The 15887-nt window shown below is 43.8% G+C and overlaps 1 protein-coding gene across 1 annotated transcript in view; it reads left to right on the top strand.

Moving 5' to 3' along the window:
- The first annotated feature begins 6349 nt into the window (after positions 1-6349).
- adamts18 (ADAM metallopeptidase with thrombospondin type 1 motif, 18) overlaps positions 6350-15887 on the top strand; it is a 48774-nt gene continuing 39236 nt past the window's right edge. Inside the window, exons 1-3 of the mRNA XM_029638957.2 lie at positions 6350-6675; positions 6792-6870; positions 7689-8008. Of these exons, the coding sequence (XP_029494817.2) occupies positions 6574-6675; positions 6792-6870; positions 7689-8008 (501 nt within the window). The 5' untranslated portion in view covers positions 6350-6573. The remainder of the gene's footprint in view (positions 6676-6791; positions 6871-7688; positions 8009-15887) is intronic.

The raw sequence follows: 15887 nt of genomic DNA on the forward strand, positions 1-15887 counted from the left end.
CATTGTCTTGCTGCATGACCAAGCTGCGCTTTAGCTTCAGCTCACAGACGGATGGCCTGACATTCTCCTGTAGAATTCTCTGATACAGAGCAGGATCCTGAGGCGGCAAAGCATCCCCAAACCATCACACTATCATCACCATGCTTGACCGTTGGTATGAGGTTCTTACTGTGGAATGCAGTGTTTGGTTTTCACCAGACATAATGGGACATAATAGGTTCCCATGACCCAGTCTACCCGAAGCGGTCCGACTTTCTTCCTGTCTTGACCAAACATGTATTCCAGTAAACAACACACTGCCGCCACCACCAGGCCGTTCCTCTTGAGGTCAAAAATAGAAGTGTATCATTATTTATTTTTGTATGAACTTTTGCCATTTAGATGGAATACCATCAATCTACGTTGTTAGATTTGTGGAACTATATCGTGCAATCTGTCCTTTAACCCTCTTTCAGTAAGTAGCCCTATCAGACACGCACACAAATCAGTTAGCACGTCGATTTGTTTGAGGGCATAAAGAGATGGAGTGAAAAAAATACAAGTGCTGATTCAAAGGAAATGGGCAATGTCTTTCTCCTGACATCTGGCTTAAAAGTAATGAAATATTTTAAAACCTGTAATCAGCCTCAAGAGCAAAGTAAAACGGGGGAAATCCCACCACACACTCTGTATGTACAAATGTTCTCTCTACTGCTAAGCAAAACTCCTTTAATTTGCTTTGCAATAATAAACCATTGGAGATGTTACTAGGTGTAACACTGCTGCTTGTTTGGTTGTGATTCTTGACACAATTTCTTGGAACAATAGCTTAGGTCAAATAGTTTATCCAGGAAACAGCATCTGCCATGTATCACCTTAAAACTAAACATCATCCTAGCTACACTCAGCTCTCCAGATAATCACATTGATCAGTGGTCTATGAGAATCTGTGCTATTAAATGAATAATGTTAAGCATAACATTGACCATTTTACATAAAAGGTGAGTCAGGTCTCCCCTGAAACATGTGATCTTGAGTTTTGGATGAGATAACAGTCAGACGGTGGTCTTCAGCAGCCATTAGGACTGGGATAACTGGGATGGAAGGAGAACTGGGATAAAGGGTTAAGCTTGCAGGTCAGTATTGAAAGGCGATTACCCAGTCCTGTAGACTGTTTGGGCTCTTGATGACAGAGAAAAATAAACAATTTGAGAGACCCCCCCACCGTACCCCTCCACCCAATGTGTGTGTAACCGATGTGAAATGGCTAGCTAGTTAGCGGTGGTGCGTGCTAATAGCGTTTCAATCGGTGACGTCACTCGCTCTGAGACCTTGAAGTAGTTGTTCCCTTTGCTCTGCAAGGGCTGTGGCTTTTGTGGCGCGATGGGTAATGATGCTTCGTGGGTGTCAGTTGTTGATGTGTGCCTGGTCCCTGGTTCGAGCCCAGGTAGGGATGAGGAGAGGGACGGAAACTATACTGTTACATGTGCTCATGTCACATCTTCTGATTGATGACCCCATAACCCAAGTGTGGATGCTTGAAGTAAGTACAGAGGATCCAATTATGATATATGCTGAGGTTAGCCTATACAGTATATCATTTGATTTTGCCTAATGTGTGGTCTTCAGTCAATCTCCCAAAAATGATGACCATGACTAAATCCTGACCCCAAAAAATGACATACGAACAGTGACTAATCTAAGTCAAATATCACTCCTCAAAACGACATAAAAAGTAATATGAAGTACTCCATGCATGCTCAATGATAAAAAGCACATGGCATCGGTGGTGTGTCGTGCAGACAAAACAGGGTTATTTCTCTGCTCAGTTACGGAAAATCACATGGGCAAAGGACGAGCACTGACTGAGTGACAGGCAAACATATGGCTGCCACAGTGGCAACCACTAAAAGCACCAAAAATAAAATCTAGGAGAAATAGCAGAAATCCTCCCCCTAAAACGTTTGCAGATATGACCAGCAATGAAATTACAAGGAAATGAGGAGCAGATACAGGGAGCAGCATACGGATGCCGGCAAAAGAATCTGAACTCAAGCCACGGCTGGAAAAGGGACTGCCACACAATAAGCAAACAAACAAATTAAAAACAAACAAAACTAAAGGAGGAAAAGAGAACGAGGAAAAACTTTAAAAAGTTTCTAAGGTTACCCTTTGGTTATGACCTCATTGAGTATTTGTGTTATTGGGTAAATAATTTGATTCAAAACAGAATTCACTAATTCTCTTTGCCAGTTCCCAGTGCAAATGCTGAGGAAACTGCTGTGGCTTGCTTATGATAGCATAAGCTTTGCATATTGAAATGACAGCAAGTGAGAGTTCTCGGTTCACAGTATGTACATTAGTTAATCGGGTCTTTTGTTGTCAGATGTCATGTCCTGCTGCAGTTTCTGGGATTTTATATCCGTCCCCACGAGAACCACACTGGTTACATGAATTCGTAATGTGATATCTTGTATTGCTCTCCTGAAACAAACAACTTAGCTGTCTGACAGGCTCCAATGAACAGAGAGGCTTGGGTGAACTTCTTGACTTTTGGGACATTTTGGACAGTTGGTTAAGCGTACCGTATATAAACTAATCTGTGAACACAGTGGTGTGGTGTGGCCTTGTTCAGTTTGGGGCCATCTGTGGCCACTCTACCCTGCATTGTCAGGACTGAAAAGAGAGAAGAAAGAGAAACATCGGAAAACAAGAACCATCTGGTAAACAACCACATTGTAGTCAAAGCAAAATGTGCTTTCCTGCCCTCCGTCCTACTTGCAATTCAACAGTTCCATAGGTTGAGCATATGTGGTCATCCTGTCTGGGTTGGCGTTCCCCCTTGGGTTGTGCCATGGCAGAGATCTTTGTGGGCTATACTCAGCCTTGTCTCAGGATGGTAAGTTGGTGGTTGAAGATATCCCTCTAGTGGTGTGGGGGCTGTGCTTTGGCAAAGTGGGTGGGGTTATATCCTTCCTGTTTGGCCCTGTCCGGGGGTGTCCTCGGATGGGGCCACAGTGTCTCCTGACCCCTCCTGTCTCAGCCTCCAGTATTTATGCTGCAGTAGTTTATGTGTCGGGGGGCTAGGGTCAGTTTGCTATATCTGGAGTACTTCTCCTGTCCTATTCCGTGTCCTGTGTGAATCTAAGTGTGCGTTCTCTAATTCTCTCCTTCTCTCTTTCTTTCTCTCTCTCGGAGGACCTGAGCCCTAGGACCATGCCCCAGGACTACCTGACATGATGACTCCTTGCTGTCCCCAGTCCACCTGGCCGTGCTGCTGCTCCAGTTTCAACTGACCTGAGCCCTAGGACCATGCCCCAGGACTACCTGACATGATGACTCCTTGCTGTCCCCAGTCCACCTGACCGTGCTGCTGCTCCAGTTTCAACTGTTCTGCCTTATTATTATTCGACCATGCTGGTCATTTATGAACATTTGAACATCTTGGCCATGTTCTGTTATAATCTCCACCCGGCACAGCCAGAAGAGGACTGGCCACCCCACATAGCCTGGTTCCTCTCTAGGTTTCTTCCTAGGTTTTGGCCTTTCTAGGGAGTTCTTCCTAGCCACCGTGCTTCTACATCTGCATTGCTTGCTGTTTGAGGTTTTAGGCTGGGTTTCTGTACAGCACTTTGAGATATCAGCTGATGTACGAAGGGCTATATAAATAAATTTGATTCAATTTGATTTGATTGGATTAAGAGGGCTGTGGGTGACTGGCCTGACACCGACGATGGCAACCACAGTATCTCGGAAAGATGATAAAGTGTTCATGCAGAACCCTTTAAACAGAGGGTTCTACATGGATCCAAAAAGAGTTCTGCCTGGAACCAAAAAAGGTTCTCACTGGAACCCAAAAATGGTTTTCCTATAGGGACAGCTGAAGAACCCTTTTGGAACCCTTTTTTCTAAGAGTGCAGAACCAAAGCTTTAGCTCCGAGAGCTGTTTGGTAACTAATTACACAAGTATAGTTCCCTGAACCACCTCCGTTACATTTACAGCAGACGTGCTTATTTGACCCTTCACAATCTCGTCACTTACTTACTGAAACGTTGGTAAGGTGAACAAAATCATCTGTCAACCTTTCGGTTACAAGTCCAACGCTCTAACCACTAGGCTACCTGCCGCCCCGATAAATTAGTAAGAACCATAAGAATCATAAAATATAATACACAACCGTATGGTAAATACTGTCTATAATACCAAATAATTATGGCACTGAAAAGCTATAGACAGAGAACTGCAGAAGTAGGTTACACCTTAAGATGGACCAGTCGCAGCTGTCCTCTGTCAGCTCCCAGACATGGCAGGTGCTCAGGGGGCTTGCTGTGACACAGGTCACAGATGTGAAAGTGTGAAAAGTTGGTGGAGTGAGAGGTAATGGGTAGCTACAGCTGAGGTGTCCGTGTGCTACAGGTTGGCCTAGACTGCGTCATGTCATGAGTGCAAAACATCCTACCCATACAGCCCACGGATACAGAAATATTATAACACATGAATAGGCAAATACTCGGATTCTGAATCATTTCACAGAGTGGCCTACCATCAAAAACAAGGGAGGAAATGCATCCCATAACATGGAAATAGCTGTTCTATCATTCAGCCTACAGTAGCAGCCAATGTGTGGTGTTCAATGTAGGCCTACATTCCATGAGACTTTTGAGAAGAAAAAAAACATGCAGGGCTTGACATTAAGCTGTTTATCAACTTGTTTGATGCAAGAAACCACTTTACAAAATAAAACACATTATTATTCCCATAGCATTGTTACAGAGAATCAGACAAATGATGCTACCCTCTGCCTATGGTCTTACTTACCGTAGCTTATTGAAGCCGGTCTCCAAATACACCACTGCCCCATTAACACAGAAAAAGGCTCTTTACCTGACTTACGTTTCAAAGAAATGTACACGTTTTGTGCTCTTGTAAGAAGCAATCACTCCCCTATTGCTGACTTCAAATTATCTATAACTGAGCCAATAACTCACTAATTAGCAAACAAAGTGTGCGCAAGTGGCTATACATGCAGCTCTTGCTTTGATCTCAAAACAAGCGCATGTACTCATGACCGCTCATTCGTGTAAACAGTCCAGTTCAAAGTTAACTTCACAGATAAAAAAAAAAGTAAATTTCACAGATCCATATATGGCAATAGTCTATTTGCATATAGGCCTACTGCAGCTCTGATTGGTTATACCTCAATGGTCTGTGTAGATTACGGGCTGTGTCTTGCGTGTCCAATGCGTTCTGGCTTCAACAACATCTCCTGCAGTTAGTTTTGCATACTAAATCTTGCATCGTTCGTTTTGTTTCGGTACGTTGCATTGAAAGTGGCTAATATTGCATTGATTCGATCACAATTTATACAGTAAAGGGAACGTTGATAGTGTTAGCTAACAGGGGAAACTCTAGAAAATTGAGTGAAGTTCAATCTCGTGCTTCTCTGCATGGATTGATACCGTTTTCTTCTGCGCCGCAGTCCGGGATGAGCTGGGCGGCAGTCTCCGGTCTACTGCGCGCAGTTTAGAAGCGTAAATTGCCCCTAACATAATTTCAAGAGTACGGGTTTAACAGGGCCGGTCTCAGGCATACACGACGTAAAAGGTCGTTTAGGGGCCCCAGTCGCTAGTATTGGCCACTAGCCTATACTCTTCTTGACTAAGGTGGGATAGTGACCAAGCCACTGACACATCTGCTAAATGAAAAAAACATACTAGGCTGCACGACTGAAAAACTAACCCCAAATGTGCAAAAAAAGGATCCATTTATGTTTACACGTAATTCACCATTTTGCTTGAATTACCTGTTGTAGATTAGAAAGGTTTGCCTATAATAACACAAAGGTCAGTCAGGTGGGCAATTTCTTACACAACTCCAGAAGTGGAATGAAAAGCTGACCTTGAATTATAGGCTACACAATTTACATTCAATCAAATACTTTCTGTATTTTCATTGATTTGGAAAGTTGCATCGACCTGCAATATTAATTGAAGAGCTTTATAGGTCAATTCAACAAAAAAAATGCGTGAAAAAAATACGGAATGTCCTGATGATGAAGCCTTTTTGCAAATCCAATCAGTTTCCACATGATTCAACATCATCACATATATATATATATATTTTTTTTTTTTTTTTGGGGGGGGGGCTTGAAATGAAACAACGTGGAAACAACGTTGATTTAACCTGTTTTTGCCCGGTGGGTTGTGCGGGGAGCACGAATTTGTTAAACTCAACACTGAGCCAAAGATAGTTAAGAGCTTTCCTGCACAACAGAGAAGAAGATGCTCTTTGCTGATTGGCCCATCTCCGTTTCCACCCGCTGGTGCTACTTACGGTCTGCAGGAGCTGACTGTCACTGTTCACTGTAGAGAGCACAGTCAGCACTCCGGCGATTTGCTACCTGTTTCAGAAAGACGCACGAGTGCGCTTTACCTCTCCAGGCACAGCCAAATGGACCCGGCGGACTAGGCGTGATTACATGTAAAAGGCACCTAAAGAAATCAGCAATGTCTTACAGTTGCATTATCCGCTGCCACAGGTTATTACTTCAGTGTTTTTTGAGGAGGTAACAGAGGAGGATATTGCATGCCAACATGGATTGCCTTTTTCTTTTGATATGGACTTTGCCTATCCCACTTGTCAGCTGCACATCAGTGAAGATTTTATCCACTCTGTGGTTCTGGAACACATTGAAGGCAGGTGACAATTAACTGTATCACCAGATATACTTTTAAATTGCAGTAGGCTGCCTGTTACAGTACACTGTTGTGCTTGTTGTGCCATTAACTTGTTGCTACCTGTCGTTTTGCAGACGCTGCATATCTACTGCTCACATTCCATTTACTCTGTTTCGTCCACTTTTGCCAGTGACACCAGTGGACTGAATCATGGTTTGTATTTTGCACCGGCCGGTTGTTTACTTCTCTCCATAACTGATAGGACAATGGTTACTAATAACATTGTAGTCTGCAGCAGTCTGTAACTTTTACAACCTTTTCGAATGAAACAATAGCAAAGCTACTGTTCAGAAAGAATAAAACGCATTACTTGTATGTGTTGTGTCAGGTTTATCGATGAGTCACCAGGTAAAGCGCTCATGGTGCCTTGCGCGCATATACTGCTTCTCTCGTCTTCTTGGCTGGTAAATTTAAGCCACGCGCGTTTGCCGGTGAAGGAATTCCCTGCAGAAGCGGCAGTTTCCTCCTTGAGCAGCCGGCGACGGGGCGGGTAGAGTTTAGATGATTTACATTCTTTGATTTACCAATGAGAGTGGATGTGACTGTAAAAAAAGATTTGGATTTGTTTCTGGGCGTTCCTATTAGGCCTACGTGGCGTCTGATACTGTTCCTAAATGATGGGTGTCTTTGTGCTTTTATTGAATAACTGTTTATTAGATTAATATAGGCTATGGTAGTGGAATAAGGTTTACAACTTTTGGATCTGAAACTTGGTTTGATTATGAAAGACCCGAATACACAAGCCAGTATGATATCAAATTCTCCCCTCATAAGTCACTTAAATATTATAACACTGTTTGATCAATTATACCGTGATCAGTATAAACAGACTAGAGGGACTTGAAATGTGTGCAAATGCTTGTGCCAATAAGATGAACTTATTGGATGTGGGTTTGGTGGTGACCTTTTCTGTGGTGACCTTTTCTGTGGTGACCTTTTCTGTGGTGACCTTTTCTGTGGTTCTCCCCCAGATTACATGTTTGTGACGCCAATTGAGGTGGATGCTCGGGGTGGGTATGTGTCCCACGATATGCTGCGGCGAGGCCGGAATAAGAGGTCCCTGTCGTCCATGGGGGGCCCTGTACACTACAGGCTCTCTGCCTTCGGGAGGGACATGCACCTGGACTTACAGCCTGCCATGGTAGTGGCAGAGGGCTTCACAGTACAGGTACTGGGGACAGAGGGCATCACCACATTGGCACAGGAGCCAGCCCATCAGGACTGCTTGTATCAGGGATTCATACGCAACCTCACAGCTTCCTCTGCAGCCATATCTACATGTTCTGGCTTGGTAAGTGTCCCCTTGAGTCGTTAAACGTTACCCTGCGTCAGGAAACATACACCTGTTTTTTTTCTCTCGTGATTTAGAGTTGTCATGGATTACACCTTGTGTCAAACCACCTTTTATGTTATGCAAAGTAAGCAATGAAAGAGAAAAAGAGTGTGTTTCTGTTTCTGTGTGTGAGGAAGAGAGAGGGAGAGAGGGGTGTGTGTGTGTGGGAGTGAGAAACAGAGGGGGGGGGGGGGAGAAGAAGGGAGGAGAGTGGAAAAGAGACAGTTCTGTTTTTTTTTTAAGTTGCTGGCCTTAGTGTCTCTCTCACTATTTTCTCCCTTAGGCGGACAAGCAGATCACATGTCCCACCCCGGACACTAGGCCTCCATAAAACATGCCTTTATTTTTTGCCAATAGCCTCTACCTACCTCCTTTGCTCCTTGCTCTTTTGTCCCTTGTTTGCCCTGCTTCCCCATCTCCCTTGTTCAGTGCAATTAAACCCTGAGTGAAGTTTCAGCCGCTTGGCTGGCAGTGCTAATCTTTGTATTGTTCTTTTCATTAGTAGTAGTTTCTCCACAATTAAACAGCAGTGACCCATTATTTTTAAAACTGTGCAAGGACACAATGTAATTTGGGAGCAGACGCATTTGAATAGACTGGAAGGACTCTTTGATCTGTTTTTCTCCTCCCCAGTTTTTCTCCTCCCCAGTTATCCTTTTTTCTCTTCCCAAGGATGGGCCATCAGAAATTCACTTAGTCTATCGTTTCTTAAAATGTGCTTCTACTTTTAGATTTCAGATGGGTGGGAGGGAGAGCCACATTAAAAGACCTACTTTTACAGTAGTACATTAAAACTGAATAAAGGGGAAGAGAGGAAGAGAGAAGGTCTGTCTGTTGCACTGAAAGAGTGCATAGCCTGGAGGAGTTTAACCCCACATGTCATCTCCCCTTCACGAGGAGCTTTGGATTAAGTACAAATGAGGACCCATTCATCCCCGTTGATCCTCAGCAGCTTCTTTTGCCTGGAAACAGAGGATCACTGGCAGCCTGTTTGGGTGAGAGCTAGATTTTTTTTCTGCAAGAAGAATGTTAATTCCGAGTTTAGAGTGGCGCTCCGAGGGAGGATGGTTGCTCTCTCTATGGGCCGATGGAGGCCTTCTTTGTGGTAGTGTAGGTCTCCACTGCTGGCACACAGACAGACGGCCGGTCAGAGAAGCCCCGGCCTCCACAGTCCGCCCACGCTGGTCCTCTTAACTACTGTTTGGGTGCATCATGCCCCAGCAGATGGAGGGGGATTCTGTTTTTAAATCAAGAACAGGCAGACTCTGTATTAAGACCGGGGATAGGGGATTTGCTTAGTCAACCCTGAATAATTTAACATGGTGTTTTTAATTACACTCCTCATGAGAAGGACATGTACTTCCTTTGTGTGTCGAAAGTATTTTCTCTTTTTCTCTTTTCTGCTGACCTCAAATGACTTGAAGGCATCAGTTTAAAAAAAAATTGTACAGGTATTGCTGGTTGCACACAGGAGTTCTCTGCCTGCATTCTCTGGTCCAGAGGTCACGGTGGTTGACCTCAGTCGCTCCCTCTTTCAGGGTCATGCTGGCCTCAGTTCCTCTGTAGTGCAAGTTCAAAGCTGCTCTCCCATTCCTCTGTGAATGCAGGGAGAGATAAATTAGAGCTCTGCTGTCCTCCCCAGGTCACCGCTCCGTACACTGGGTGACAGAGCCAGCCCTTCCTCACAAGGACCAGACCCCAAGAGTTGAACTGAACTCAACAAGAACAGTAGGCTTGGATGCACTCTCTGAGACCTTCATTAATATGTCATTTATTATCTTATTGGACGGCGGGATCATTGGTGTGTGGGCCAGCTATATTGTCTGGCTGTTGAGCCATTAGATTGCCCCTTCAGCGGATTCCGGTTCTCTGGCTAAGCGTGTCCGACCATGACAAACTCAGCCATGACCTTTCCCAAGCCCCCTCTTCCACGTTAGGATGCATGTCTCTTTAGTCTATACAGTTACAGCCACACCTTCGAAGGTTTTAAGTGCTAGCTGAGAAAACGATGAAACACGTTTCTGATATGACTTCAAGTTCATCTAGGGGGCATATTTTATGTGGTTGAAATAGTCTGCTTGCATAAAAGTGTCAAAGATAACACGTTACGCACGCATTCACATTTTCTCAAGAGATGCTGAAAGAAAGAAATCATATTTCTCCACTCCTGTTCCGAGACAAAATTAACATTTGTTATATAATGTTACTGCAAGAAATGCATAATTCTGCTAGAGTTAATATTATATTACTCTCCATGTGAGAGGTTATAGGCCTACAGTCAGTGTCCAGATTGCAGTTATTATTCCATTGAACCCATATGAACTTCAATTAGGAATATTCTGTTTATTTACAGATACAGGGATACTCGTGAACGGGATATGACCAAAAGCGGGATATGAGCTACCATCCGGAATACTGTGCGCATGTAAACATGGTCTCTCTGAGACATCTCTCTTTTCAGTGTTTCCTGTGGTATTAAAGCAGGTCACTCTCTCTTAGGTAACCACATATATTCTGAGAACAGGTTTTTGTTGTTCTTCTATATTTTCGAAACGAGGCTGGGAGGGCTAGGTGTATTCTTTTCCCACAACCCCTGTAGAGTTGTAGACCGGTTCTAATTAGGGAGGTAATTGAGTCTGTTTTGATGTGTACTAGGGGTCTTTTTAATGACCCCCATGTACTAGGGGATGAGTGTGAAAACAAACCTCCCCTTTTCCTTTTTTTTTCTCATTCCCCAGCTTGTTGCTCTCAGACACCTCAAAGGAGGCTGTTTATTTTGCTCAGGGTCTTATTGCAGGGACAGTTGTGATATCCTTTAACAATGATCTGAGGAAAGGAAACACGTCAGCAGACATGCACATTTGACTGTCTCAACAAGGTGTAAGTCGTAGGACGTTCCACTGTGTGGGAAAAAAAAAGACACTCATTCTCTTCCCGTGGTGTGGCATTCGTCATATAACCGGTTTAGTGGGATTATTTAAAAAAAAATCTGAATTATAGTCCTACATATATTACTAAACATGAGTTATAGGTGATGTAGTCGCCATAAATGATTGTTCTGGAGTGAACTTTACTCTGTACAGTATCATATTGAAATGTTGTGCACAGGCCTGAAATAAACAAGATGGCTGATGCTCAGTTCTTTCTCAGCACCTCATATGACCTACTGTAAACCACAACTCTCTCTGCTCAGTGTCCCATGGGCTCCATCTCCCCACAATGGGCTCCATATGGATGCAGGGCGTACAGGGCGTAGGGCTGAGTCTGACACATGATGAGGAATTCTCAGGTAGGACTTTGGGCATTTGTACTTGTCCATTTTCATAAGAGGACTGGACAAATTGGAACGTCTGTTGGAACTCTGTAGTTAGTCTGGCTCCCTAGTCCCACTCATAACTCATAGGCTGTTATGCCACATACGACGTGAGCCGGTCATGTTGTGAGCGCTGCGGAGGGAGATTCCCTGGTGGTCTCCGTGGTGACAGTGATGTAGTGCCCACCGCTAGATGCCAGTAGGAGAGGGAGCCAGGCCCTTGCCATTCTGCTCTTGTCACAGGCATTGTGCTCGGGTTTCTCACACAAGACGAATGAGGAGCGTTGAAGTGGTCGTCACTTCACAAAGCAGAATCCATACATATTCCTCGACCCGTCTGTGTCAGCACAATAGATGCAGTACCCCTTTTGTTAGACAATAAGTTATTTTCCGACAACGGTTCTGGCTTGTCGTTAAATGAGGATAGCGTTTTGACCTGTATGGCTGCTTTAGTGAACAATTTTTCTCTGTATATAAGACGTGCACAAACATGGTTGCAGAACAGACCAAATCAACATTTATTGGTTGCAGATATTGCAGATGTTCTCACAGGTGCAGCTAAATGCTGGTGTTTCTAGCTCCAACAGTGCAGCAATATGTAGCAAAACAAAACAATACACACATAATCCAAAAAGTAAATAATAAAGAAATTAAGAAATGTCGTAACGAATCCAATTAACAACCCAAATAGCAATGTAACAGTAATCCAAATGCAACCTACACATATCTACACTGGATGAATTTACACAAGGAATATTCTAGGAATGATATGTACAGCAGTAGATATATTAGAGTGAGCTATGTCAAGAATCCAGTATATAAATAAATATGCTGTGTGCATAAACAGTGTAACTAAAATGCAATGTACAGTAGTAGAAATATTAGTATGAGCTATGTCAAGAACACAGTATTTAAATGCACAGTACACAACCCCATAGCAAAATGGATAGAATTGCAGGAAATTAGCTTCCTGAGTCCGGAATATAAATGATCCATACGTATGTATGTGAATGGTGGGTATAGACAGTATGGACAGTATGTGAATAGAAAAGGTGTGTGTGTATAGCAGTAGATTCTTTATTTATCAAAGTTTTATTTGATCAGGGAGTCATACTGAGACCAAGGTCTATTTTACAGATGAGCCTTGAATGACAGAAATGACAGAAAATACACACATCAAAATATAAATACAAAATGCAAGTAGAAAGAAAAACAAACACATTCATCAATAAGAAGGTCCTCAATCAGCTATATAGGATGAGCCATGTCTAGAATACAGTATGTACATATAAAGTGGGTAAAACAGTATGGAAATATTATTAAAGTGACTGGTGTTCAATGACAGTACATAGGGCAAAAGTCTCTTAAGGTGCAGGGTGGAGTACTGGATGGTAGCTGGCTAGTGACCGTGTCCGAGGTTCAGGGCAGAGTACTGGAAGCAATGGAAACAGTAAAGATGTTAGCTTCAATTGAACACAGAACCATATACAGTATATCCCATATTTACTTCAATTTCTCTTTCCCCCTCATATCCTCTCCTTTTCTCTATTTCCGACCTCTGGTGAGTTTGGGAGGGACTGACTGCCTGAAATAGTGGACTTCCCAATTTGGCCACCTGCTGAGTCATCATCCACTGTCAGAGGAAGTTGCTTGGTCCCAACTGGGCTGACAGGAAAATGAGGTGAACCTTGCCCATTTCGATTCAGCTGATAAGGGGGCTCTATAACATCATTAGCCATGGTGTTTCCAGGCCCACCTGTGCTTTATTTGGAGAACAAGGGCTGCTCAGTGGGTGTCTATGCTCTTTAAAGGCAATTAGTGACGCCACACACTCTGTGGAATGCTCTAGGCTAACGCTGAGGGAAACTCAAATCATTATTGGCCAGGTCGAATGATAGACACGGAGACATAGGCCGCTCACACAGACGAGGGCTGTATTTTGGACTGATAATGGCCTGTATCCTTTTACCATAGCTGACAGACACTGAGTGATGTGGATGCTCTGGTCTGCTTTCGCCGACACTGTGGTCACATGTAACGCTGAGCTGGAGTGCAGATGTGTTTTAGAGCTTTATAATCACTGGGTTTGGGTTTCTCACACATCTCTCTCCCAGTCTTTAACAGCATGTAAGCACTTACTAATTTAAAATATAATGTCATGGTTGGGAGCCTTAAAAGCAGCTACAGTTTACACAAAGACAAGCTAATTACGTTTTCCCCCGCAACAGATCCTAAGGAACGAGCTATAAATTGTGTCTCGCACTTACACTGAAGACACGCATGGTCGAAATGTGTAAGGTTACATGTGTGTAGTCACAGGCCTCGGAAAACCCACATGAAAGCAAAAGCAAAGTCGTGTTGTAATAGCTTCCATAGGAAAGTCCTCTGAGACCATTGGTGTATTTGCTAATTCCCAACAATATAGACCGTTGGGTTCGGAAAACTGTCTCCTCAGAGTAACCATGTGCATGTTATGCTGTAAACTGAGAACGGTGGTGGTGGTGGTGGGGGGGGTCGTCTGATGTCTGCAGGTCTGAGGAGAAATAGACTGGTGTTTAACAGAGGACATCTCCCTCTAATCTGTGTAACTCTTACAAGTGTACATTTAAGGAAATCACTAGAGGTCTGCCACATCAATATTACTTGAAGTCTCAGGACCTGGTGTCTCTTTGCTCCCTGTAAATCTCAAGTACCTTTCAGAGGATATATGTTGTCATGAATAATATCCATTTAACAGCATGTTACTATACATAGCAAAACATGTATTAAATGTAATGCCGGAAATAATACAGTACATTGAGGTATGTACCTGATATCACCTGATATTACTATCAGTATCTGATATTAGTGATATTTTATGGCTACTAGTATGCTTATGTTTTCTTTGCAAGTTGTCCCTCCAGTGTTCTACTTTTACATTTCATCTGGCAGTTCTTCTCAGGACTCTCACAGACATACAGTTCAGGCAGAACAAGAAGAGAGACGCACCACATCCCGACAGATGGAATCAATTTCCTCCCATTATCAAGCATAGGCACCTCCATATGCTAACTGCTGGAAGATGTTGATAGATATTTTACAGTAAAGTTTGGTATGTTTCTGAGACAAATGGAATACATGTGTGATAATTGAGTGTGAGGTGGTGTGGGGGCTTGGCAGACAATGGGAAGCGCTAGCTAGCTAACAGTGGATTTCCTCCAGGGTGTTGGTTAACGTTTGTTGTGGGTTAATAAAGGGGAGCAGGCACATCACAACAGGAAGTGGCTAGCGAGTTTCCAGGCTAATATGCTAATAGATTTACACAGATAGGGGTTGGAACCTAGAAGAGGTACTTTGTCTCCTCCATCTTTGTCTCTTTTACAGTTTGAGTCTGTGTGAGTAATTTGGTCGCTGTCAGATTTGTTAATAATGCTACAGGCTTAGTTCAGGGTAGCTTCACAAAACATATGCAAATGTTAAAAATGGGCTCATCTGGGATGAAGGACTACTGTCACCACTGCAAAAATGAGCAGAAAATATTATCTTTATTGATGTAATGCATAGCAGAGATTTATACAAATAGTATCCATATATCCATGCATAGGCCTATGTTGCTTGACAGTTTGTTGAGAGTTAGTTGGTGAGATCTCTAAACTCGTCAGTTCAAAGGGCTGGAGCAGTCACCAGACCGACCAGGCTGCCAGATCTTTACAGTGCAGTGGAAAAGTGTAATGAAATGACAGTGCGGGTTACACTCAAGTCTTGTGGCTATTAAGGAAGTGGAAGGGTTTCTAAGTCCAGTATAGCGTTGTGTATCCTCCCCAAGTTTGTCAGTGTCTCCCTGCTCTCTGTCCTCACGCGGTCTACTCCTAGATTATGGCCTGTGTCGGGGGCTAGCTAGGGCTGGTTCATAAGGAGGGGTCCTGGCTATTCTGGCTGCCCAGCTGTGGTGAAGACATGTCATACTGTTATCCTCTGTCTGTCTGGACACAGTGTTTGAAGGCATGTGGGGCTCTGCTGAGGTCACATTAGAGGAAGAGGAGGAAAATGTGACACAGGAAGGCAAGGCACACAAGGTACCCCGTGGCTCGGCCAAAATAGACGTCACTGCATTTAGTGTAAACCCCCTTTTAATTGAAACCCATCAGTCGGAAAGGGAAATCACTCTGCCTCAACAAAGCACTGGAGCAACACAGAGAACGAGGATGACAGACATCGACGGACGCCCGATGCCATTACTGCCCATTCCTATCATGGGAGAAACAGAACCAAATTTGACAAGAGCCTCTGGGTTTACTCACATGGCCTTTTGATCCTCATCGGGGGAGGAATGAGTGATACGAGGTGGTTTTGGTGGTTCTGTCAGGTCCTGGGAGAAGAGGGATGGATGGGGTTATGGTGGACTTTGCCTCCCCAGAGTGCCCCTGTTGTACCTCTGTCCTGTCCCAGGAGGTGGGAGTCAGGGAGCGGATGCCTGTGCATGGTGGCAGTCTGCCATGGCCCGCCACTGTTTTCACAACAAGAGCTTCTGCATGGCTCCCCCTT

Source organism: Oncorhynchus nerka, linkage group LG27 (assembly GCF_034236695.1).
Source record: "Oncorhynchus nerka isolate Pitt River linkage group LG27, Oner_Uvic_2.0, whole genome shotgun sequence".
Classification (NCBI taxonomy): domain Eukaryota; kingdom Metazoa; phylum Chordata; class Actinopteri; order Salmoniformes; family Salmonidae; genus Oncorhynchus; species Oncorhynchus nerka.